This window comes from Ursus americanus, chromosome X (assembly GCF_024610735.1).
Source record: "Ursus americanus isolate L20-20 chromosome X, mUrsAme1.1.p, whole genome shotgun sequence".
Lineage (NCBI taxonomy): Eukaryota > Metazoa > Chordata > Mammalia > Carnivora > Ursidae > Ursus > Ursus americanus.
In genome coordinates, this window is record NC_142164.1 from 92,420,870 (window position 1) to 92,446,408 (window position 25,539).

General features: G+C 37.2%; 1 protein-coding gene across 1 annotated transcript in view; it reads right to left on the reverse strand.

The window, feature by feature from the left end:
* CFAP47 (cilia and flagella associated protein 47) overlaps nucleotides 1-25,539 on the reverse strand; it is a 484,601-nt gene that overhangs the window by 277,063 nt on the left and 181,999 nt on the right. Inside the window, exons 31-33 of the mRNA XM_045790463.2 lie at nucleotides 22,881-22,962; nucleotides 20,772-20,858; nucleotides 12,258-12,450 (exon numbers count right to left, since the gene is read on the reverse strand). Of these exons, the coding sequence (XP_045646419.2) occupies nucleotides 12,258-12,450; nucleotides 20,772-20,858; nucleotides 22,881-22,962 (362 nt within the window). The remainder of the gene's footprint in view (nucleotides 1-12,257; nucleotides 12,451-20,771; nucleotides 20,859-22,880; nucleotides 22,963-25,539) is intronic.

A 25,539-nucleotide genomic window follows, 5' to 3' on the forward strand; every position in this document is an offset into this window, starting at 1 on the left:
AGACCTGGAATGAGAGAAAGGGTTGGGGGAGCATTTTTAAAGCTCTTTCAGAGAAAAACATGCAACCAAGGATCCTTTATCCAGCAAGGCTGTCATTCAGAATTGATGGAGAAATAAAGACATTTCAGAATCGACAGTCACTAGCCAATTTCGTAACCACGAAACCAGCCCTACAGGAGGTATTACGGGGGGTTCTATAAAAGTAAAAAGGCCCCAAGAGTGATACAAAACAGAAAGTCACAGCCAATACAAACAAAGACTTTACTGACAACATGGCAGAATTAAAAGCATATCTCTCAGTACTCAGCCTGAACATTAATGGTTTAAATTCTGGTTTCAAACGCCACAGGGTGGCAGATTGGATAAAAAGAAATGACCCATCCATTTGCTGTCTACAAGAGACTCATTTCGAACCCAAAGATGCATTCAGACTGAGAGTAAGGGGATGGAGTACCATCTTTCACGCAAATGGACCTCAAAAGAAAGCTGGGGTAGCAATTCTCATATCAGATAAATTGGATTTTAAACTACAGACTATAGTTAGAGATGCAGAAGGGCACTATATTATTCTTAAAGGAAGTATTCAACAAGTGGATATGACAATTATAAATATATATGCCCCCAACAGGGGAGCAGCAAGATACACAAGGCAACTCTTAACCAGAATAAAGAGACATATAGATAAAAATACATTAATAGTAGGGGACCTCAACACTCCACTCTCAGAAATAGACAGAACACCCTGGCAAAAACTAAGCAAAGAATCAAAGGCTTTGAATGCCATACTCGACGAGTTGGACCTCTTAGATATATATAGAACACTACACCCCAGAACCAAAGAATACTCATTCTATTCTAATGCCCATGGAACATTTTCAAGAATAGACCATGTTCTGGGACACAAAACAGGTCTCAGCCGATACCAAAAGATTGAAATTATCCCCTGCATATTCTCAGACCACAACGCTCTGAAATTGGAACTCAACCACAAGGAAAAATTTGGAAGAAACTCAAACACTTGGAGACTAAGAACCATCCTGCTCAGGAATGACTCGATAAACCAGGAAATCAAAAATCAAATTAAACAAATTATGGAGACCAATGAGAATGAAAATACAACAGTCCAAAACCTATGGGATACTGCAAAGGCAGTCCTAAGGGGGAAATACATAGCCATCCAAGCCTCACTCAAAAGAATAGAAAAATCTAAAATGCAGTTTTTATATTCTCACCTCAAGAAGCTGGAACAGCAACAGAGGGACAGGCCTAATCCACGCACAAGGAAGCAGTTGACCAAAATTAAAGCTGAAATCAATCAAGCAGAAACCAGAAGTACAGTAGAGCAGATCAACAGGACTAGAAGCTGGTTCTTGGAGAGAATCAATAAAATTGACAGACCACTGGCAAGACTTATCCAAAAGAAAAGAGAAAGGACCCAGATTATTAAAATTATGAATGAAAAAGGAGAGGTCACGACGAACACCATTGAAATTGGAAGGATTATTAGAAAATTTTATCAACAGCTATATGCCAATAAACTAAGCAATCTGGAAGAGATGGAATCCTTCCTGGAAACCTATAAACTACCAAGATTGAAACCGGAAGAAATTGATTTCTTAAACAGGCCAATTAATTATGAAGAAATTGAGTCAGTGATAAACAACCTTCCAAATAACAAAACTCCAGGCCCGGACGGTTTTCCTGGGGAATTCTACCAAACATTCAAAGAAGAAATAATACCTATTCTCCTAAAGCTTTTTCAAAAAATAGAAACAGAAGGAAAGCTACCAAACTCATTCTATGAGGCCAATATTACATTGATCCCCAAACCAGGCAAAGACCCCCTCAAAAAGGAGAATTACAGACCGATTTCCCTAATGAATATGGACGCCAAAATCCTCAACAAGATACTTGCTAATAGAATCCAACAGTTCATTAAAAGGATTATCCACCACGATCAAGTGGGATTCATACCTGGGATGCAAGCGTGGTTCAATATTCGCAAATCAATCAGCGTGATACATCATATCAACAAGAAAAGACTCAAGAACCATATGATCCTCTCAATCGATGCCGAAAAAGCATTTGACAAAATACAGCATCCTTTCCTGATTAAAACCCTTCAGAGTGTAGGAATAGAAGGTACATTTCTCAATCTCATAAAAGCCATCTATGAAAAGCCTACTGCAAATATTATTCTCAATGGGGAAAAGCTGGAAGCCTTTCCCTTAAGATCAGGAACACGACAAGGATGCCCACTCTCGCCACTATTATTCAACATAGTACTAGAAGTCCTTGCAACAGCAATCAGACAACAAAAAGGGATCAAAGGTATTCAAATCGGCAAAGAAGAAGTCAAAATGTCTCTCTTCGCAGACGACATGATACTCTATATGGAAAACCCAAAAGAAGCCACTCCCAAACTATTAGAAGTTATAGAGCAATTCAGTAACGTGGCGGGATACAAAATCAATGCTCAGAAATCAGTTGCATTTCTGTACACGAATAACGAGAACGAAGAAAGAGAAATCAGGGAATCCATCCCATTTACAATAGCACCAAAAACCATACGTTACCTTGGAATTAACTTAACCAGAGATGTAAAGGACCTTTATTCTAGAAACTATAAATCACTCTTAAAAGACATTGAGGAAGACATAAAAAGATGGAAAGATATTCCATGCTCATGGATCGGAAGAATTAACATAGTTAAAATGTCCATGCTACCCAGAGCAATCTACACTTTCAATGCTATCCCGATCAAAATACCGAGAACGTTTTTCAAAGAACTGGAACAAATAGTCCTTAAATTTGTATGGAACCAGAAAAGACCCCGAATCTCCAAGGAACTGTTGAAAAGGAAAAACAAAGCTGGGGGCATCACAATGCCGGATTTCGAGCTGTACTACAAAGCTGTGATCACAAAGACAGCATGGTACTGGCACAAAAACAGACACATAGACCAATGGAACAGAATAGAGAGCCCAGAAATGGACCCTCAGCTCTTTGGGCAACTAATATTTGATAAAGCAGGAAAAAACATCCGGTGGGAAAAAGACAGTCTCTTCAATAAATGGTGCTGGGAAAATTGGACAGCTACGTGCAAAAGAATGAAACTTGACCACTATCTCACACCATACACAAAAATAAACTCCAAATGGATGAAAGACCTCGATGTGAGACAGGAATCCATCAAAATTCTAGAGGAGAACATAGGCAGCAACCTCTACGACATCAGCCTAAGCAACCTTTTTCATGACACATCCCCAAAGGCAAAAGAAACAAAAGATAAAATGAATTTATGGGACTTCATCAAGATTAAAAGTTTCTGCACATCCAAGGAAACAGTCAGAAAAACTAAGAGGCAGCCCACGGAATGGGAGAATATATTTGCAAATGACACTACAGATAAAGGACTGGTATCCAAGATCTACAAAGAACTTCTCAAACTCAATACACGAGAAACAAATAAACAAATCAAAAAATGGGCAGAAGATATGAACAGACACTTTTCCAATGAAGACATACAAATGGCTAACAGACACATGAAAAAATGTTCAAAATCATTAGCCATCAAGGAAATTCAAATCAAAACCACACTGAGATACCACCTTACGCCAGTTAGAATGGCAAAAATAGACAAGGCAAGAAACAACAATTGTTGGAGAGGATGTGGAGAAAGGGGATCCCTCCTACATTGTTGGTGGGAATGCAAGTTGGTACAGCCACTCTGGAAAACCGTGTGGAGGTCCCTTAAAAAGTTAAAAATTGAGCTACCCTATGATCCAGCCATTGCACTACTGGGTGTTTACCCCAAAGATACAGACGTAGTGAAGAGAAGGGCCATATGCACCCCAATGTTCATAGCAGCAATGTCCACAATAGCTAAATCGTGGAAGGAGCCGAGATGCCCTTCAACAGATGACTGGATTAAGAAGTTGTGGTCCATATATACAATGGAATATTACTCAGCAATCAGAAAGAATGAGTTCTCAACATTTGCTACAACATGGACGGCACTGGAGGAGATAATGCTTAGTGAAATAAGTCAAGCAGAGAAAGACAACTATCATATGATTTCTCTCATCTATGGAACATAAGAACTAGAATGATCAGTAGGGGAAGAAAGGGATAAAGAAAGGGGGGGTAATCAGAAGGGGGAATGAAACATGAGAGACTATGGACTATGAGAAACAAACTGAGGGCTACAGAGGGGAGGGGGGTGGGGGAATGGGATAGACCGGTGATGGGTAGTAAGGAGGGCACATATTGCATGGTGCACTGGGTGTTATACACAACTAATGAATCATCGAGCCTTACATCGAAAACCGGGGATGTACTGTATGGTGACTAACATAATATAATAAAAAATCATTATTAATAAAAAAAAAAAAAAAAAAAAAAAAAAAAAAAAGAAAATAAGAATGGGGAGGTGAAGGGGGAAAAAAAAAAGAATAATCCTATAACAATTATAAAATTAGATTATTTAAAACCATCCCACTAAAGAAATAATAGGTCCAGATACTCTTAATAGTAAATTCTACAAAATTTAAGAAACAAGCAATTCCACTTCTAGAAACTCTTTCAAAGCCTACAAAGAGGAAATATTTTACAAGTAATTGTTGAGATTTGCATAAAATTATAATAAAAAACTAAAAAGTACAGAGAATAATTACAAATCATCACTCATATAAACTAAAGCAAAAAATTAGAATACTAGTAAACTAATCTAGCAAGGTATTAAAAAAAGATTAGCTACCATGGCAAAATTAAATTTGTGCCAGGAATGCAAGGTTAGTTTACATTTAAAAATCAATTTAATAACTATAGTAAGATAGGTAGAGAGAGAGCGATAAATAGTAAGAGAGATATAGACATATATACTTGACCCTTCAACAACATGGGGTTTGGGGCACCAACTCCTGCACACTGAAAAATTGGTGTATAACTTCTGACTCCTCCAAAACTTAACTACTAATAGCCTGCTGTTGACCAGAAGCCTTACTGAAAACATAACCAGTCAATTAACACATATTTATGGATGTTATACATATTATATATTGTATTCTTACAATAAAGTAAGCTAAAGAATAGAAAATGTTATTAAGAAAATCACAAGGAAGAGAAAATACACTTACAGTACTGTACTATTCAAAAATCAATCCACATATGAGTGGACCTGCGCAGTTCAAAAAAACCATGTTGTTCAAGGGTCAAGTATATATAATATATATAAACAGTATTCATTATGAAACTTCCTGGAAAACTGAAAAGATATAAATTCCAGAACATAATCTACAAAGTAATCGTATAGTAAATATAATAATTAGTGATGAAATGCTGAATGTATTCTTCTGTTTAACTATGAAAAAGATCAGGTATAATAAAAGATCATCCATGTTAATAAAGGTTAGAAAAAAAACCTCTTCATTCCATCCTTTTATTTTTTCACCCTTTCTTTAAAAATAAAACAGAACATAACAAAACAAAAAAACTCATAACTTGTAATGTTTTGTAAATAAAGATTAAATTCTACCTTTTTCTTTGGAAGAAAAAAAAAAAAGAAAAAGCCTCTTCGGGACTCAGTTTCAACCAATATCTTTGACTCCAAAAGGAATACAAAAAATAGCTCCTATGCCAAATTTACGAAAGAAATGTTTTAGAACAGGTTTCACACTCTTGTACACGCCACCCACTTAGTGACTATAAAAAAGTTTAGAGCCAAACAATGAGAATCACTTATGCGGAGATGTTATCAGCTTGATCCACAATTTTCCAAGCCACCTGATCGACATAACACAATGGAATACTGTCCACAGAGTTTAGAGAAAAATAAAGGGTGACCCAAATTTTATTTCCAGTCAAGATGCCATTCACACATTGAAAAAAAAAAAGAAAGAAAGAAAAGAAAAGACCATATTTACAAACAGAACTCAGAGACTAGAGACCCTTGGAAAGGGTTTTCTTAGAAAAATAAAATAATTATGAAATCCAGCCACCCAATAGTTGAATCAAAAAATAAATAAAAATGGAGAATCCAGGTAAAATGATACATAACCAAATACTGACAGAATAGAATATAAGTGTTATAAATACTGACAAAATAGGCATAATGAACATAACAAAATGATACATTCAGGCAGAAATGAGAGAGGAAATGAGAGGAAGAATTCTTACCTGTCACAGCAATGGTTATCAATGCTATGTGAAATCATAACACATAGCAACAAAACAAAATAAAAACCCCTCAGAATTCATAATGTTATTCCTAAGTTTCTTCTTTTAAATTTTGAGATATGTTTTAGAAAATATTATTTCTTGTGGTGATCAAATATTTGTTATAAGGTACCTCTGCACTATTTAATCTTATTCCCTAGTTTTCAATTTGCACATATTAGAGTTTTTAATCTTCCCTGGGCAGCAGAGCCACCTAGAAAGCTTTTAAAAGCTGCACACGTACAGGCAATACCCCCACAGATTCACATTCAGTTGGCCTGGGGTGGGGCAACTGTTTTTATTTTTTTAATTTCCCAGGTGATTACAAAAGGGCATCCAGATTTGAAAACCCACTTGTGTGGATGAAAACGGAAATGAGACATCACTCTGGACATTAGGAATGAATTTGCAAGAACCGCACAGATCTAAGCTAAAGAAGAATTTACATTTTGAAAGAGCAGCATCACACAATGATCCTTGAGCCTTGCAGGTCAAACTGCTTGGACTCAAAACCCAGCCACATACTTTCCTAGGAACATAAATTAACCTCTCTACTTTAGTTTTCCTGTTAATAATGGTAACAGTTACCTGATCATGTTGCCTGTTTTGAGTATTAAACAAACCGTTACATGTAAAATTCTTAGTGCTTTAATTGGCATACTACAAAATACTGTGAAAATGAGTAGAGGAAACCTCATTTAAAATTGAGCTGGGGAAGCCCTGATGTATGTATGTTACCACTCACTGCAGCCTGCATAATAAGCAGGAAAAAGGAAGCATTTTATCTCTTGCTCTTAAGAAAAAAGAAGGATGACCCCTCCCTGCCCCAGCTATTAATAATGCACCTGTAACCAATGAGAAGCCACCACATCCTCAAACTCTTGTTCCTCTCCAATGAACTTCTGTTCAAAACAGTCCTCCTCAATTTCCTCCTAAATCTAATAAAAGTGGATCTTCCCCTTGTCTCTTCATACTTGCCTATGGTTTGCCATAGTTTGAATGTCCAGAATTGCCATTCCTCTGCTATTTCCGAATAAACTCATGTCCCTAATATAATAACTATTTTATTTTTATGGTTGACAACACCAAACATCCCCCTCTCCTAGCTAATGGAAGTGATCACTGCTTCTCTACCAATTAAAGAATTAGCCTCAATTATAGTCTTCTTCCCTCTAAATAAGATTTATTAAGTTACTCATAGAATTACCACTGCCCCTGATAGCATACAATCAAGGTGAATCCCTGTTTCCTTGAACCTGTCCCCAATTTACTGAGCCAATGCACAAATCCTATAATGTCTTCTATAATATCCTTTACTGTGAGACACTCCATGATTCTCCATAATGTGTGGTCTCCCTCATTGCAATGAGCATTGAAAAGAATTTGTTCAGCTATACATGTGTTCCCAGTGGTCTCTGGCTAAAAGGCACTGACACTGAGTAGGTATGAATATGAAAGACAGAGAAAGAATGTGGTCTGGTTGTGGGTGAATTTTTACATCCTCCATTTTGCAGGACACATGGCTATTGCCTTGGTTCGCCCTGATTTATTGAACCACACTGCTAATCCATTAGAAATGGTTTAACTTTCTGTTCTCACGTGTTTATGACTGCCTAGCACTTCTCTGAATTTAGTGTTGAGCTTCACACTAATCATGACTTCTACATATTGACTGACAGTCACATTCCCAATATAAAACATTCTAAATGCAACATTAAAATATCAGATTATACCATTTCTATTATCTACGTGCATTTTAATCTTGCAACATTGATAAATATGTAATGCTAAACATTAAAGGGATAATTTGGAACTTCTGGAAAAAATATAAAGTTCTTTGTAAATAATGACTACTTAATGACGTTGAAAATTAGATACATCTGAAACAACCAATGCATACAAATTTAAGACCTCAACACTATGTTAGTTTTAAGAATAGATAGAATTAAAAGGCCAGTATGATTTCCCAAAGGTGTATTGCATATTGTTTACTTTAACAAACTATCCCATGATAAATGAAATCAGGGCACCTTTAGACAGTACATAAAAGATAAATCTTGCCAAACATATTTATGACTCTGCTCCACTAAAAAGAAAAAATTAGAATAAAACAGTATTTTCCATTCATAAGAATTACAATTGTTACTTCATGAAAAAAAAATGTTGAAATAAGCATCAGTTAAATAATAGATATTATTTCGTAGAACAAAGCTCCTTTGAACAGATAGTTCAAAGTGCTCCAATTCCGGGATTTTGTTAGAAGTGCAGTCAAATGAAAGTACTTAGTCCTCTCAGAAATTAAACTTTATGTCACAAAAATGGTCTGTTGCTGTTCTCAAAATCACCAGGTGATTATAGGATGAGAAAATTTCCATTAGCAATCAAATACAGCAATTGAAGACAAGAGTCCAAAAGAATAACAAAGAGGATACTTTATCATAGGTGTGATCTACTGGAGTGATCTACTGAAGAAGCAGCTGTCACTAAGGTGTAAAAAAAAGTTCATCAGTGAAAAACATAAACTGTTGTGTTAATGATAAAGGGCTTAAGCACATACAATATCAAGAGCGTGCAGGAACAAGAGGATAAATGTATAAGGGCAAATGTACCTCCTGGCAAGCCAGACGAAGGTCCCCTACTTACATGGAACAGGTGTTCACTTATTACATGGAAAATGCTTTTTGACTTCCACAACTCTTTGAACAAATCACCACATGTTATGAATTGTCAAAAATAGGATGGGTAACTTTTTTATTCTTGTTTTGTTTTTGTTTGTTTGCTTTTTAACAGGGCCTCTCAGCAACTATCTGTAATTAGGAAAGGAAACTCCCAAACTTGGACTACTTGGCACCACATATTCTCGAGCAAATTCATAGAAAGGGTTAAGAAATCTCAGTCTCCTCTCAATGCTAAATTCAGGGTGTGCTGATCAAAAGCATGTGACCTCAGTATACTTCAATCCACGGACTTGCTATGGCCACCGGACCAAATACCCATTTTATCATAGCAGTCACTACCTTGGCCATCTCCCATGACTCTCCAGGGCCAACAGAATGAAGTCCTAAAACATTGTCCTGATAGTCAAAGCCCTGTATGGCCAGGCCTCTGAACCAAATGATTCCAACTTTACCACTCCATACTCTCCCTGAAAGAGGAAGGCTCCCTCACTTGTCACATCCTCCCTAGTTCCTACATCATTACAAACAAATTCTAATGAGAAATATATGTCAGACCTGTCCTGACTGAGGTCAACACCTATTGTGTTGACACCACTGCTCAACTCCACAAGAGTTTCTGGGAAAGCCATAAACAACTAAAAAATTCTTTATCTGTTGCCCCATCAGGCTGATCAAGGACAGATTGTCCATAAAGATGACTCTGCATGCTGCCAACTGATCAGCTTACCCTAAATAATTTATAAGCAAGGTCCACTGTCTATTCTCTGCAATGTTTTCTTCTTCACTACTGGAAGACAATTTCTTGGGGACAGAATTCTAGGTTAGTATTTTTTTTTTCCTCTTAACACTTTAAATACTCTACTCTCTTCCTGACTACACGGTTTCTGAGAAGTTGGATGTAATTCTTACCTCAACTCCTCTATCGGCAAGGCGTTTTTTCCTCTTCTGGCTTCTTTCAAGATTCTTTCTTTAGATTTGATTTTCTGCAATTTGAATATAGTAGCCCTAGCTATAAAGTTTTTTGGGGGTTTATCCTGCTTGGTATTCCCTGATCTTCCTGTGGTTTGATGTCTGACATTAATATGGGGAAACTTTCATCTATTACTACGTCAAAAGGAATTGTAAGGAGCGCTTTTCCAGAAATACAATTGTGAACAAATACCATTCTGTGAACAATTTAAAAGCACTAAGGAAACCACTTTCTGTGGTACTATAGCCTAGTTGTTTCATACTTTAGTGTGCATCAGAATCACATGGAGGGCTTAATCAAACACAGATTGCTAGGTCTCACCCTCAAGAGTTTCTCAATCAACAGGTTTCGGGCGCAGCCCTACCCTTCCAACCTCCAGAACACCACTGCACCAAGCTGTGAGGACAGTCAGATTTTACCAATGGAGTGAGTCTAAGTAGAGTAAGTATCAGTGTTGACAGACAAAAATCTGGGGAACTGAGTATGGCTTTTTCTCAGTCCAAGTTAACCAAAGTGAAATCTTTCACAGAGCTTTTCCTCGTAGACCTCCATAGTCCACAAACCTGTACTCAGGTACATATTCAACGTGGAACGTGCCTCCTTCTACCTCAACCATTCAACCCAACTCTTATAATTTGTACCAGAAGGTAAAAACTGGCAAGCGAATATATATTCAATTATCTGGAATAGGGAAGAAAAATGTATAAAACCTGAATGTGTCTCAGTATTCACTCACTTATATACACAAACAATATTTGAAATCTGTTATCTTCTAGGCACTGTTCTCAGGTCTGAGAACACACCAGTAAGCAACAAAACAGACAAGACTGTTCACCTTAAGAAGCTCACATTCTACTGGAAGAAACAGACTCTCCATTTTAATATATAATTTTGGAAAAATGCTATTGAAGAGAACAGAGCAAGAAAGAGAAAGATGGAAATATATACTATTTTAGAGGGTATTGGGAAAGCTCAGATAAAGTGATTTTTGAGCAGGAAATTGAATGAAGTGAGAAACGGAATCGTGAAGATAAACAAGAAAATAATAGTCCAAGCAGAAGGTAGCAGAGAAAAATGCAAAAGCTTTGTAAAAGCATAAAACTCAGTGTTCTGTTTTTTTTTAAAGGAAAGAGCCCAGTGCCTGTAATGTAGTGTTTTAAAAGATGCAGCAAACTCTCTGAAATTAACTTGCATAGACCATTTTGTTGGTAAAAAATAGAACCATAATAATTTTACAACAAATGAATGTACTAATTTCTAATATATGTACACATTTTATACTACTTTGGTTAAAGTGTTACTCCTCAGTAATCTAACGAAGAATTTGTACTTTGTTTTTTGTATTTTTGAAAGGGCCAAATATAGTTTTGTAAAATATGAATCTTATTCAATTGCAGATTCAAGTCAAATTATTTTGATATTTTCATCACATCAATTAGAAGGTACTAAAATATTCTGTTTACTGTTGCCTAATACCAATATATCAATATAGCTGTTTCAATCTTGTTGTCACTATGTTTGTTGAAGTGACGCCTTCCAGTTAAGAGCAACTGTAATTCCAAGTCTCATTTTAAATCACACTCTTAAATCTTCTTCTTACTTCTAAAGTTTAGATTAAACTCTGAGGGTTCAGTATAAAAAATAAATGTACTGATTTAAACACAACCCCTTCTGAACATAAGAGGTGTGTATGTACTTAAAAGGGGGGGGCCAAATGGAAGCCACAGAAACAAGCAGCACGCACACGTCATCCATCTGACTACAATCAGTGCTTATGATAGAGGAAAAAAATACACTATACTAGCAAACTGGAACATTAAAAAAACAAAAAAAACAAAAAACAAAAAAAAAACTGAAGGCTCCGAGGGGTGGAAATTTATAGAGCCTCATTCCACAAGAACAGAACCAGGGAGTGACCACCTGAACACTGGAAGTCTCTCTATGAACACCCACTTGTCGCAGTATTTGGACCTAATTTGACCAACGTCCCCCAAAATTCATGAAGCATTACTGCACTGAGTGATTTCCAGCATGGCTGTCACAATGACATGTAAGATGTTTTCTAGTCAAATTCTACTTGATATCAACTATGTACACACAAGGTTTAAGCATGTCACCTAAATTTAATACTTTATAGAGCTGAAAATACCAGGATGATATAAGACTATCTTTTGTAGAGCATCTCTACATATTTTTTATCACTTATTCTTCAAAATACATTAAAGGAGCATCTTTTATTATTTCCATTTTACACGTAGGGAAACTGATCTTGAAGACGTTAAGTGATCCTTTTTGCAGAAAAGAGTCAGGTCTAGAATCCATGGACTCTGAGTCCAATTCTACAATGTCACAGTAAAATTAGTAATAGTTTATTTAAAGAAAACAATTCTCACCTTGGTGACAGTTTTTCCATATAATATGCCGGGCATTCTCATAATTTGTGTTCATCCAACTAAGCAGAATCCTTTCAGAATCAGAATATATGTTGCTGGATAAAAAACAAGGATTGACCTTTGGTGAATTCTGCACATGTATGGGGGGCAGGTTACTGCCGCAATGTGGTACAACCCGGGACAGTACCAGAACCTGAAATTGGGAAAAGAGAGAACCTTTACTAGACCTGAATGGCAAAATTAAAAATTAATACTTGAAGAGTAAATAAAGGAAGGCATCAGTATTTTCTGGTCAATTACATCCATACAAGAGTAAAAAGAAAAATCAGAAGACCCCCTACAGTAAAGATGAGAGTCAGAGTACATGCAATAACAACTCGCCTATCCAAATCTCAGCTATGTTGGAAATCCTCATGGAGGTGGGCCAGCAAGCACATAAGGCATATGTAAATGTTCTGAGCTACAATCTGTGAAGTCTCAAAATCTAAGCTAACTTTCTCCCACTTAATTTATAAAAACCTGTTTGTGCACTTTAAGTCAGTGCCTATTTGGTTTTATTTTATAGAAAATTTTTCTAACTCAGAGATCTAGTTTTTTAGATCACAACAAATGATGAGTAATAGAAAAAATAGGAGAGTAATGAAAAGCAAGAGACAATAGTCATATGACAAGAAAAAAAAGACACGAACTATTAAAAGCTACAAAATACTCCAAGTGTCTGAGCACCATTTAGAGGAGAAATAGGCCTGTAGAGAGGCCTGTGGTAACCACTGCACTGGATAGCGAGGTAATACGACTGTTTCAAACATAAACTACATTCTAGTTAAAGAGATAAGAAGGTCTATATCTACTCCTTCATTCAGTTATTATGTACTGAGTGCATGATACAAAGCCAGTTACTGTGCTTGGAAATAGGGACATGACAGTGAAACAAGGCAATCCCTAGCTAAAGGATATTTAGAAAGTTATTTAATCCTAAATGGTTGAATTTCAAAATATTTAGAAAGGCCAAGCGTAAAAGGTAGAACAACAATTTAAAACATGCTACCAAAGTTAACTCCTTTTTCCAAAGTTTCTAAGAACAAGGATATACCATACTTGCATTTGTCAGTGTTTCTGCTTGATCTAAAATTCAAGCTGTTATTCTACCAGGAAATGGCAATTATAATTTTGGACTATGTTTAAAGGAAATAATATTTTAAAAGTAATGATTGGTTTCATAATGAATAAATGGAATAGCAATGAAAAAATGTCATGTACTTCCCCATCAAAAAACTAAATAACATGCAGATCATGATGAGGTGAAATTTTAATTTTACTAATCTGTTACAACCTTACAGAATGTTCTAAACTGTGTATAAATTAGTCTAGTAAATCTTAACTCAAAATGTATCCCAAAAAGGCACAATTAACTTAAGTAGGAATTAGAAAAAGTCAGATAAGATTTAATTTTTAGAAGCTTACCTTCCCTTTGATCAGATTAGGTGGAAGAATATAACAAACATTGTTCAAACACACCATAAATGTTTATCACCCTAACAAATTTTCTTGCAGTCATTTAAGTATAAATATTATCAAGATCACAAATTTGTTGTAAAGAGAATATAATTTATGTCCATAGAGTAAGAATTACAAAAACAATAATAATTTTTAAAAAGCAGAATAGAGAAAGAAAATTTAAAAAGAAGTATTCAAGCTTGTTCATCAATAGCCCCTACCAAAAAACCACCTGGAAGCGGTCTGGGGGTGAAGACACAAGCTTCAGTTGAGACAGAAGGGAGAGAGAAAGCTCCAAGAGGAGACTGAATCTACAGGGGAGTTTCCTGGTGGTGAAAGGCACAGCAGCAATCTGACCACAGCTCTAAGACACAGCACACATCATCCAAGGGAGTCATTAGAGGGGTTTCAGGAAACCCGAGATGCACCTGTTCCTGATTTAAAGCTAAAGCCCTGCAGGCCGAGATCTCCTTCCCTTGTCTTCTCACCCCTATTACCCATAGGGGTTCCTGGTTCCTTAATTGTCTCTTACCAGATCTCCTTCCTTCTCGGCCTATACAGTAGGTATTCTCGGAAGATCCGTCATCACTACTACAAAGAGCAAAGGGATGACATACTAAATGAGAACAACGCAGTGTCCTACCCCATGTCCAAAAGTTCTTGCGTCTACACACTCACTTTTCTTCCTTCTCTTCAGCCACAACGGGTGAGCTATCCCTTCCCTTGCACTTGATACCAAACCTACTCATCATCATTGGGACAGTCCTGCATCAGTTGCCTTTTTTAGCTTTTGGATCTTTAACTTCTCCCTTCTCACCAGTTCCTTTTCAACAATATCAAAACACGCTCACTTACATTCAGCATTTAGAGAGCTCTCCTAAACTTGGATTCCCCCTGATTCTTTTATCTGTTCTTTCTACCAGTTATAACTCATGAAAGAGTTTTCTACCCTACTGTCTCCATTTTTAATCCTTTTGCTCATCAAATCAAAGCCCACCTAATAACCTTTTCCCAATTCATCACTACCACCACACCCTAAAAGTGCCTTTGGCAACTTTGTTGTCCAATACAACAGGGACTTTTTAAACATTATTTTAAGCAAACTCTCAATTTCATCTGATAACACGTCCTCCCTCAAAGGCTTTCTTACCTCCTTGTTCATGATACCATAAAGTGTTACTGCTATCTTTTTGCCTATTTCGAGCTCATTTGCAGGATTCTCTTCCCTTACCTATTTAAATAATGGGTTTCTTCAATATTGGATTTCTAACCTATGCCACTTTTTCTTTAAACTTTTTAGGTGTGTTTCTACCAATTTTATCTCCCAGAGACCACTAAATATGCATTAAGAAACCACAAAGACCACCAACTGTTGTGATTAAAAAATGAAGATTCAACACAATATTTAGAACATTATGTTAGTAGTAGTAATGAGAATAATTACAGCTTCATATCAGTGAGATGAATGATATTATTACCATCTTTATCAAGGTATCTACATTTAACCAGATGATGAATGTATTGAGTTCTATATCACTTTATATATTCAGTAATTGTTTTTCTTACTCTCTATTTCTACTAAATGAGAAAAGCCTACTTCACAGTTACAGATTTAACAGAATAGATGCTCAATTTGATTATTAGGGATAGTCAGGCCCAACACAAAGCCAGAAATTATAGAGTTTTTTTTTTTTAATTAAAATTTACTTCATCTACTTTCAAATACCAACCAAATGCTAAGCTGGTTGATGAGCAAATCACACTCAAAAGCCAAAGGTAAAAACACTCAACTTGGGAAATAACATTAAAGATAACAGTACTCTACTCCTTAATGGCATTCATCTTTGGGAAAAGTTTCTTTGGCTTCCATTGTCAGGAGCTCAAAAACCTATACAGTGTCTTTGTGCAAATTAGAAAGTGGCACACTCTCTAAGAAACTGTTATCCTGATGGTACCCTTAAAGTAAAAGCCCCCCCTTGATTTGTTGAGATGCAGCTTCCAATAGCGTCCATAGTCTTAGTGAGCAGCATGTAGGCTGGACTTCAGCTCCCAATTATCAACTCAGCTGTGCAGAAACTACATGATCATATTCAGTTTATCTGTCCATTCAACAATTCAATACATTTTTTCCAACAAATCTTGGGGAAAAAGCCAAACTTTTAATGCTTTAGTGTTTTGTACCACATTAAAAATCATGATATTCAAATCCTATAGGTATTTGTCCAAGACATGGAAAGCTTTACCTGATGGATCGTTTGAGCTAGCCACTTAAAATGATGAAAATGATAAATACAGAAAAACATCAGTGCTAGGAAGATAATATTTTTCATCTCACTCCTATTGGAAAAACGCATGTGAGAGTGACCTTCTCTTCATAACCAGCACATCTCGAAACTGGAAATAAAGATCTTGAATTTACAGAGATAACGATGCAATTAGGTAACTGAGAAGACTTACTTTGACAGTATTTACAATTTTTTCTATTTAACAATGAATTCACAACAAAAGTATATTTTTAATCACCTACATTTCCCTATGAATAAGGGATCATTTGCACACCCTTTCTTGTGACCAATGGCTAATTGTCTATCAATATCTACCACCAACTGATTTTCTCCAGGTTACCTTACAAATTAATCTTAAATTAATGACAAAGATTCACTCCTCCAAGAGCACGGGCTTTCACTAATAAAGAGAATAAAACATCATTATGTATTTCTTTCTTTCACATATATTTATCACACACATGCAAATGTGTTCATACATTCTCTTACATCCAACCAAAGCATGGAATATTTGCTATCACATGTGAGAATAACTGTTTCCATGTTGCATGCCACTGACATTATGGGACATCCTACAAAGCCATTTAATAAAAGAATTTCACAAATTTTACTTTCTTTCCAATCATGTTTTATTGAAACTCATTTTAAATATTCCTCACAGGGGGCACCTGGGTAGTGCAGTTGTTAAGCGTCTGCCTTTGGCTCAGGGCGTGATCCTGGCGTTAGGGGATCGAGCCCCACATCAGGCTCCTCCGCTGGAAGCCTGCTTCTTCCTCTCCCACTCCCCCTGCTTGTGTTCCCTATCTGGCTGGCTGTCTCTCTGTCAAGTAAATAAATAAAATCTTTAAAAAATAAATAAATAAAATAAAATAAAATAAATAATTCCTCACAGGGGCACTTTGGTGGTATAGTTGGTTAAGCATCTGACTCTTGGTTTTGGCTCAAATTGTGATCTCAGGGTCGTGAAATCGAGCCACGTATCAGGCTCCACACTCAGTGTGGAGTCTGCTTGAGTTTCTCCCTCTTCCTCTGCCCCTCCACCTGCTCTCTCTCTCTCTCCCTAAAATAAATAATCTTTAAAAATAAATAAAAATAAATAAATGTTGCTCCCAAATATGATCCCTTGTTCCATCTTTGCTTGTTTTCTACACAGGCATGAAATTCTAAATAATGCCTCAGTAGAATTGGTGCCTTGCCTACCTTTAGCAGCAAATACTCCAATTTTATAACAGAGAGATTTTGAACTGGTTTGGGGAAAATGTGTTTAATTAACCAGAAAGATCACTGCTCTTCATTTAAAAATATCAAAATATTTGGCACAATTGTGCCACTATTAAAAAAGAAACCCTTACGACAGAGAGTACACTGGGAACAAATGAATGAACAGTTTACCTAAACTTATTATTCAGATATTTATTATTGAGCACCTTTTTCTTGTCTAGATTCTTCACTAAAAGTATCACATTCACTTCTTTCAGCACGTACAGATTCATTCTTTATATCCACATGAAAGCCTTATTTATATTTACATTTAAAACAGCATTCTGAATTTGAGCATTTGGTACTGTCTTTCATCTCTCTTGTACTTCAATGACCCATTTTTTAGCCATCAATACATTTTTGTGAATTGGGAATTTAATGCAAGAAAATAGCAACAATTAAACATGAAAATTTAACGAGCAAAAATAACCAAATGACACAAAATCAAATTGGGCAAGACAAGCCGCATCCTTTACCCAAACTATTAGCCAAGAAGAACTGACAAAGGCAGTCCTGGGGTGCATACATGACCTCTAGGAATGAGAAAATGGAAACCTAAAGGGATTTGTGTGAAAATCACCATCTTCTTTTTTTAACCTGTGAAACTCATCTCAACATTGCTTGCTTTCACAAGAGAAATTGCCAATCCACTTCTGATTTAATAGAGCTCCTGGAGCTACCCGTGCTTTAGACACAATACCTGGAGAACACATCTCTGCAAATGACCTAACTGGGCAATCTTACCTACTCCTATGATTTTATCATGGAATCAGGGAAGAATCCCAAACGTGCTGCCACCCAGATCTCTTTCCTAACTTAAGGATATACGCACCTGGTAATGACACAGGACTCCATTATACAGCATAACCAAAGTTAATTTATTATGCCTTTCTTGCCCTATCTCATCCTCTGCCCCCAACAAAGGCCTATTATTATCCTTTGACTTGTTATTTCAGGGACTGGGATCAAATTCCATTCAGTCACCCCAGCAAGACCAACTGTTATCTTTTACCTCTTTGTCTCCTTCACCCACTGAGATCTAGCCATTCATCAAGTACTTCTGAATTCTATTCCTAATATTTAGGAAAAATTAGGAAAACGAAACTGCCCCTTTCTCATCTTTACCACTACTACCAGTATTCCCAGCACCAGGCACTTAAATACATCTCCAAACAGTTTACACATTGTACCACAGTCATTTCTCTAGGATGCAAAGCTGATTATGTCAGCCTCATGTTTAAAATCCTTCAGGAACTCTGTACTGACCCTGGGCTAACATCCATAAAGTCCAGATTCCTTGGTTTGGCTTCTGAAGTCAACCGTGCTATAATTTGTGACTGGGATCACAGTCCACCCCTCCCACCCCCAGCCATAACATGTTGTATCAAACCTCAGGCATTTCCACATTGAACTCCCTTTGTCTAGGCAAATGTCACCATCTTGCTCCCCAGTAAAACTCATCTACCACCTCCTTCTCACAAATTGTACTCTCTCTCTCTCTCTCTCTCTCTCTCTCTCACCTATGCTCCACTGCTTCACCTTGCCTGGAAAACACTTGGTTATTTCTCAGGGTCATGTTAAATTGATTTTCTTCCTAGAAACCCTCCCCAAGGCACAGGAAAGGTAGGCTCCTCTCTACGTGCACTCACCCATAGTTCTTTGGGCTTACCTTAACATAGCATTTGTCAGAGTTCCTTATAATTATATATGAATAGTTACTTATATACTCCAGGACACAAAATCCTGGAAGAGAAAGACTGTATCAAGTTTATTCTTAAACCCCCAGAGCCTAGTACAGTGCCTGCACCATAATACTTAAGTAAATTTATTCAACAAGTATTTGTTGGGCATATACTATGTTGCTGACACACTATCAAATTCTGAGTTTACAAGTAATACTTGGTTTTTAAACTCATAGATTTATAGGTTGGGAAAGAGAGATTAGATGACATAAACATATCCATCAAGGCATCCATGAATGAATACATGAATGAGTGAGTGAATAAAGCCCACAAACCAAAATTAGGACTAGTTTGTCCATTAAGTAGGGCATTTGCTGCCCTTCTGTCTTAGAGTTGCTCCTCCTATCAGTGGGCAAAATTATAGATGATACAGCCTGGAGTTAAGAAAGAAAAGAAAATATCTTTTCCGAAATCTAAGTTCAGCTGAGAGCCATGAATATGCTCAGATATTCTTCAGGGAATTACTCAAGAAAAAACAGGATTTCTCTCCCTTGACATCTGGCAAAAAAAGGCAGGGCAGGCTGATGGAAGAAGAAGAGTAATGAAGGAGTAAGTAGGAATCACGCAGTAAAAGGAACTCTCTAGAGGGTAGGATGGGTAGCTGGCTGCAGTGGAGGCTTTAGGCTACCAGACAGCAGCAAGGGGGCCTTGGGCTTCTGGGCCCTCCAGAGAACAAGGAAGAGATAAGCTTTATCTACATCAGATGGTTTTATATGGCTAAAATGAGGTGATCTGGAAAGACTGTATGCATGCCTGTGGACCTTTGTTTCCTCATGTCTAAACTGGAGATTACTGCTTGTGAAAATGAAACAAGCTCACATTTAAAAAGGCTCTCATGGAAAAGAGTCTGACATAAACTAAACACTGTTTAGTTACTAATTTTGTCCTTTCCTTTCAGTGACTAATTGTTACTTTTCTTTATCTTCTCCCTCATTTTAACTCTCTTGTCCCACAGCTCACCGTATGGGTGCTTTCAACCTGTGAAAACAGAGTGAAAGCCTCCTCGGGTCTTAGTGGGGAAGATCTGTACTGCCACATTTAGCACCCTAGGGAATAATTCTCAGAACCGAAAACAGCACTTGTTTATGCAATAAAGGGGCAGGATGTGAAGGTATAATTTATGCTGTGTGAATCTACCTACACATGCAATTTGGCATGGAGTAAACTGGGAAGTTTCATCAAAACCTGGTCTCGCCTACTGGTATGTGATTTCTACTGAGTATCCCTTCAGAATAACATTTATAGCAAGAGTTTAATATGTAGTACAGGTAGAAACCACAATTTTCACTTTCATCCATTCTTTAATCCTTCCTTTTAGTACCAGAACACGACTACAGCTACCCTATTTTAGGGACTACATTTCTCAATATCCCCTGCAGTGAGGTACAATCATCTGACTAAATTCTGCCTAAAGAAAATGATGCATTTTGTAGGTGACATCCTTAAACAGTTCTTCCTTTTCCTCCACTACTCCTTGATGTGTTCTTCCTTGTTCTGAGAATCTGTCCCAAAGATGAAAGCCCAGAACTGAGGGTGGAAGACACACCCCGCTCTCTCTAAAGCACTTATTTGTCAACAGTTCCAAGAGAAAGAAAAATAAAAATTCTACCTTATTTGAGCCACTTTATTTTTTAATTCTTGAATCAGCAGCATCACCTATACCTTAACTAATACACTATTCAAGCAAATCAACCGAAACAACCAGCAGTGAACATGAGTGGAAATGTTACCTTGTATATCTGAAGGAATACATCTGTCCATGCCCGTTTACTGCAGGCTTCAAACTGAGTCGTATGTATAACAACAGAGGGCTTGTCCTTAGGTATACGGGAACATGCAGGCAAGGTATTAGTGAAAGAATTTAAGGAATAAAATGTTACAACATCAATTAAAATGCAAGGCAAATGTAAGTTCAATGTTTTAACTACTTAGCATATAAGGATTTTTTTTCTTCATACACACTTTTGCATGCCCTATCTATACATTAATCAAGATCCGTAACTCCCCATGTGCCAATAACAGAAACTATCAACAGAGGTTAACTTTCTGGAACACATAGCCCCTACTGAGGTCACAGATTAATCCATTTAATGTACCGACTAGCTTATTCTGTGACAGAAGTGGCAGAACAAGATGCGAAGTTATTGTGAACTCTGAGTCCCAAAAAGAAACACATCCTTTGGATAAGACACTGGAACTCAGCAGAATGTCAAAGGACAGGCCCCTGGGGGCCCCTGGGTGGCTCAGCTGGTTGAGCTTCTGACTCCTGATCTCAGCTCAGGTCATGATCTCGGAGTTGTGGGGTCGAGGCCCATGTCAGGCTCCACACTCAGGGGGTAGTCTACTTGAGATTCTCTCTCTCCTGCTGCCCCTCCCCGCGCTCTTGCATGCACTCCTGCACTCTCTCTCAAGTTAAGTAAATCTTAAAAAAAAAAAAAAAAAAAAAGACAAGCCCCCGGTTCTCCTGTTCACATCATGTGGTGAGTATAGTAACAGAGCCAAGACTAAAGTAGAGTTGACTCAAAGCCTGAAGGCTTCGCCAAGCGATTGCCCTTCTCAATACATTTCCATAAAATGAACCCTAGACTTTGAAAAAAAACTGGACATATCTTACATAATTTCTGCCTATGCTCCCCTTTAACTAAAGAAGGGAAATGACAAGTGGTGGCAAAATTAAACCAGTATTTTCCTTGGAAGATACATATTCTAAAATTTTACTTTAAGAAAACATTTAAATAAGCACATACAATTCTTCATTTCTAGATCCCCTAAAAGAAGCAATTACTTATATATTTAAGAAAGCCATATAATAATTTCTACATAGTGTAGGGGCCAAGGGCAGGCTGCCCCAGAGTGGGTCACTTTGGCATAAAGACTAAATTTGAAGGGGTTTGGGACAGGTCCCCCCCAAAACATGCCACTTTGGCATGTGGACTATTTTCAGCTCAAGGCAACTGAGACCCTCTGGGTGCAAGAGAACCTTTTGCCCCCCCTTAACTCATAGAAGAATCTAAATTGGTGGTGGGGAGTCTTTCCCAGAATAAGCTTTATTAGCAGAGATAAATTTTATCTGAGCGACCCATCTGTATAGCAGGGCAAACATCTAATTATCAAACATCTGCTCTTCTTAGTACCCTGTGAGGTGTATTCCTTGCGTTTGAAGTCCTAGACTCCTACCCCTTCTCCTTAGTTCAGAATGACATATATACCTCATTTTGCCTGTCTTTGGAATTTCCAAGTCTGTGTTGCTTCCCCTTATATATGCTATTAAATTTGATTATCTCCTGTTAATCTGTCTCATGTCAATTTGATTCTTAGTCTAGCTAGAAGGACCTTGAAGGGGAAAGGATATTCTTGCTCCCCGACAATAGGAACTCCACAAATATTTTTAGACAGATCTAAAAATGTGTCTGTACGATTGTGTGTGTATATATATAAATATCTACATATTAAATATTTATACACATGCACACATATAAATAAGCTGTCCAGAGAGGCATAATCCATAGGACATTTCATAATCAAAAATATCAAGATTTTATAATGAAATCTTCTAACAAAGACCAAAGATCAGTGAATTCAATAATTGCATAGATTGTTCCCTAGAGGGGCGCCTGGGTGGCACAGCGGTTAAGCATCTGCCTTCGGCTAAGGGCGTGATCCCGGCGTTACGGGATCGAGCCCCACATCAGGCTCTTCCGCTATGAGCCTGCTTATTCCTCTCCCACTCCCCCTGCTTATGTTCCCTCTCTCGCTGGCTGTCTCTATCTCTGTCGAATAAATAAATAAAATTTAAAAAAAAAAAAAAAGATTGTTCCCTAGAAATTATATTCCCTTACTGTAATTTCAATCCACTTTTTATAATCTTCCGGTTCAAGCAGAAATTCTGGCAGTACATGAGAAATACAAGCTCCTTGAGCACTAAAAATCAAAAAAGAAAAATCCGAATTATTATAGTATAATACTCAAAGTTTGTCTATCACCTCCAATTGAACTTCTATTAAATTATTTTGATATCATAGTTTATATGGTATTGAATTTTAATTTTTAAATTTAAAATTTATATAATTAGCTTTAACACTTCCCTTAACAATGAAATGTGCATATGATGCTTCCTTTAGAGAATTAATAATAGAACTTATTAAGTGCCTACAATCAGCCACATCTATCCTCATAGGATAATGGAATATAGAGAGTTATAAGACTTGGCTAACCATTTTATTGTTGAATAACATTATAAGATTAAAAAATATCTGGAAAAACTTTGAATACAATAAATCATCTAAAAGATCATTAATCACCCAATGCTCAGGGAATGCCTATCACAACACATACCTGAATATAGAAAAGCCCCAATATAACATAATCCATCACCTATTTTTCCAGAGAATATCCAAAATTTCTGGCCTCTTTGATTATATAAACTTGTAGAAGTATATCTGATGCAACACATTTATGATGCAACAAATTTGTTATTTTCTACATTTAAAAGCATATATATTCATATGTATATAATTCATCACATTCAAGATTATATTTTGTCATATCTTAAAACATTTTTTAAAGATTTATTTATTTGAGAAAGAGAAAGAGTGTGGGGGGTGAGAGGCAAGAGAGGAAGAGGGAGAGAGAGAGTCTTAAGCAGGCTCCATGCTGAGTGCAGAGCCTGACGCAGGACTTGATGTCACGACCCTGAGATCATGACCTGAGTCGAAATCAAGAATCAGTTGCTCAGGGGCGCCTGGGTGGCTCGGTCGTTATGCCTCTGCCTTCGGCTCAGGGCGTGATCCCGGCATTCTGGGATCGAGCCCCACATCAGGCTCCTCCGCTATGAGCCTGCTTCTTCCTCTCCCACTCCCCCTGCTTGTGTTCCCTCTCTCGCTGGCTGTCTCTATCTCTGTCGAATAAATAAATAAAATCTTTATAAAAAAAAAAATCAGTTGCTCAAGTGACTGAGCCACCCAGGCACCCCTTGAAATATTTTTATTCAACGTCTTCATATGCACATCTATCATCACCAGAACTACTATCGCACGTTTTAACACAGTTTTGGCAGGAGTGCTTCCTAGTGGGGATTTAAACATTTAGGTTGAACTCATTTAGCGAACATAGAATGCCACCCGCTATAAGCATTTATCAGAAAATATCATATCTAGGGGCGCCTGGGTGGCTCAGTCGTTAAGCGTCTGCCTTCAGCTCAGGATGTGATCCCAGAGTCCTGGGATCGAGCCCCACATCAGGCTCCTCTGCTATGAGCCTGCTTCTTCCTCTCCCACTCCCCCTGCTTGTGTTCCCTTTCTCGCTGGCTGTCTCTATTCTGTCGAATAAATAAATAAAATCTTTAAAAAAAAAAAAAAAAGAAAATATCCTATCTAGTACTCAACTCTACAGATGTTTTGCAGTCCTATCACTACTGAAAAGTGAGAAAAAGAAATGGCAGAAAGGAGACTCAAGATAATTCTGAAAGCTCAAAACGTGAAAGTAGCATAATGAATGAGAAAAAAGAAGTGAAGAAGGGAACACTTGTGGGGATAGAAACAGGGAGCAGAATTCTAGAATTGTTGTTTGACTTGGCCATGGGCTGGTGGAAGCTGGTGGAAGAAATCATGCTGCATACATAAAGCTCCTTTGTTTGAAAGTCAAACATCTTTCCTTCTCTTTGATTTTCACGCATTTCTCATCGGCATCTACTTTACTCCTATGAATCTTTGCTACACTGGAATTATTATAGATTTAAATAATATCTAATTTTAATGGAACACTACTCCTTTACAGGAGTAGCTGACCTTAAAGCATTTGTAAGAACTCAAATGGGATGATGGTCCATTAGGTTGAAATCCTAGAGGTAAAACAAAGACAGACAGCTCACAGACATATAAAAACTGTAATATTTCCTTGCATCCAAAGCAAATATGGGATTTCAGAAGGAAATAATCACTTCTATTAAATGCTCCTGAAAGCCTAAGAAACATCATCAGGGAAGCATTAAACTGAGAGCTTCTTGAAGGAGACCACATGGTATTCATTTGAGTATTCCATAGTATCCAGCAGAGAACAGGCCCTCAGTAAAATGTTGAGGATGAAGAATGAATTTTTTGCATTATTAAAGACAACAGGCTCCAAATGGAGTCACTTATGCTAAGCTCCATGTCACCAAAGTGAGACTTAACTTATGATTTTGGCTCTCCCAGAAATGGAATCTTAAACCAGTTCGTCAGAATTCGCCTGAGCAGCATTAGTTAGGTAATGTGCCTGACAGACCCCTACCAACCCTCCTAGAGAAAGTAACATTGCAATAACCAATGTGCTTTTGTGCTGGTAGAGTAGAAAACTTTTCCCTCCTTACCTTCTAGGTTTTTGGCTAGTCCAATAATCAAATTGACATAAGACAGATTAAGGGGGGGGGGGGACACCCAGATTTAACGATATACTTATGGGAGCCTCACAAAGACAGGAAGGCTGAGAGGCAGTCAGGCAGTTAAGGCTAAGGAGAAGGGG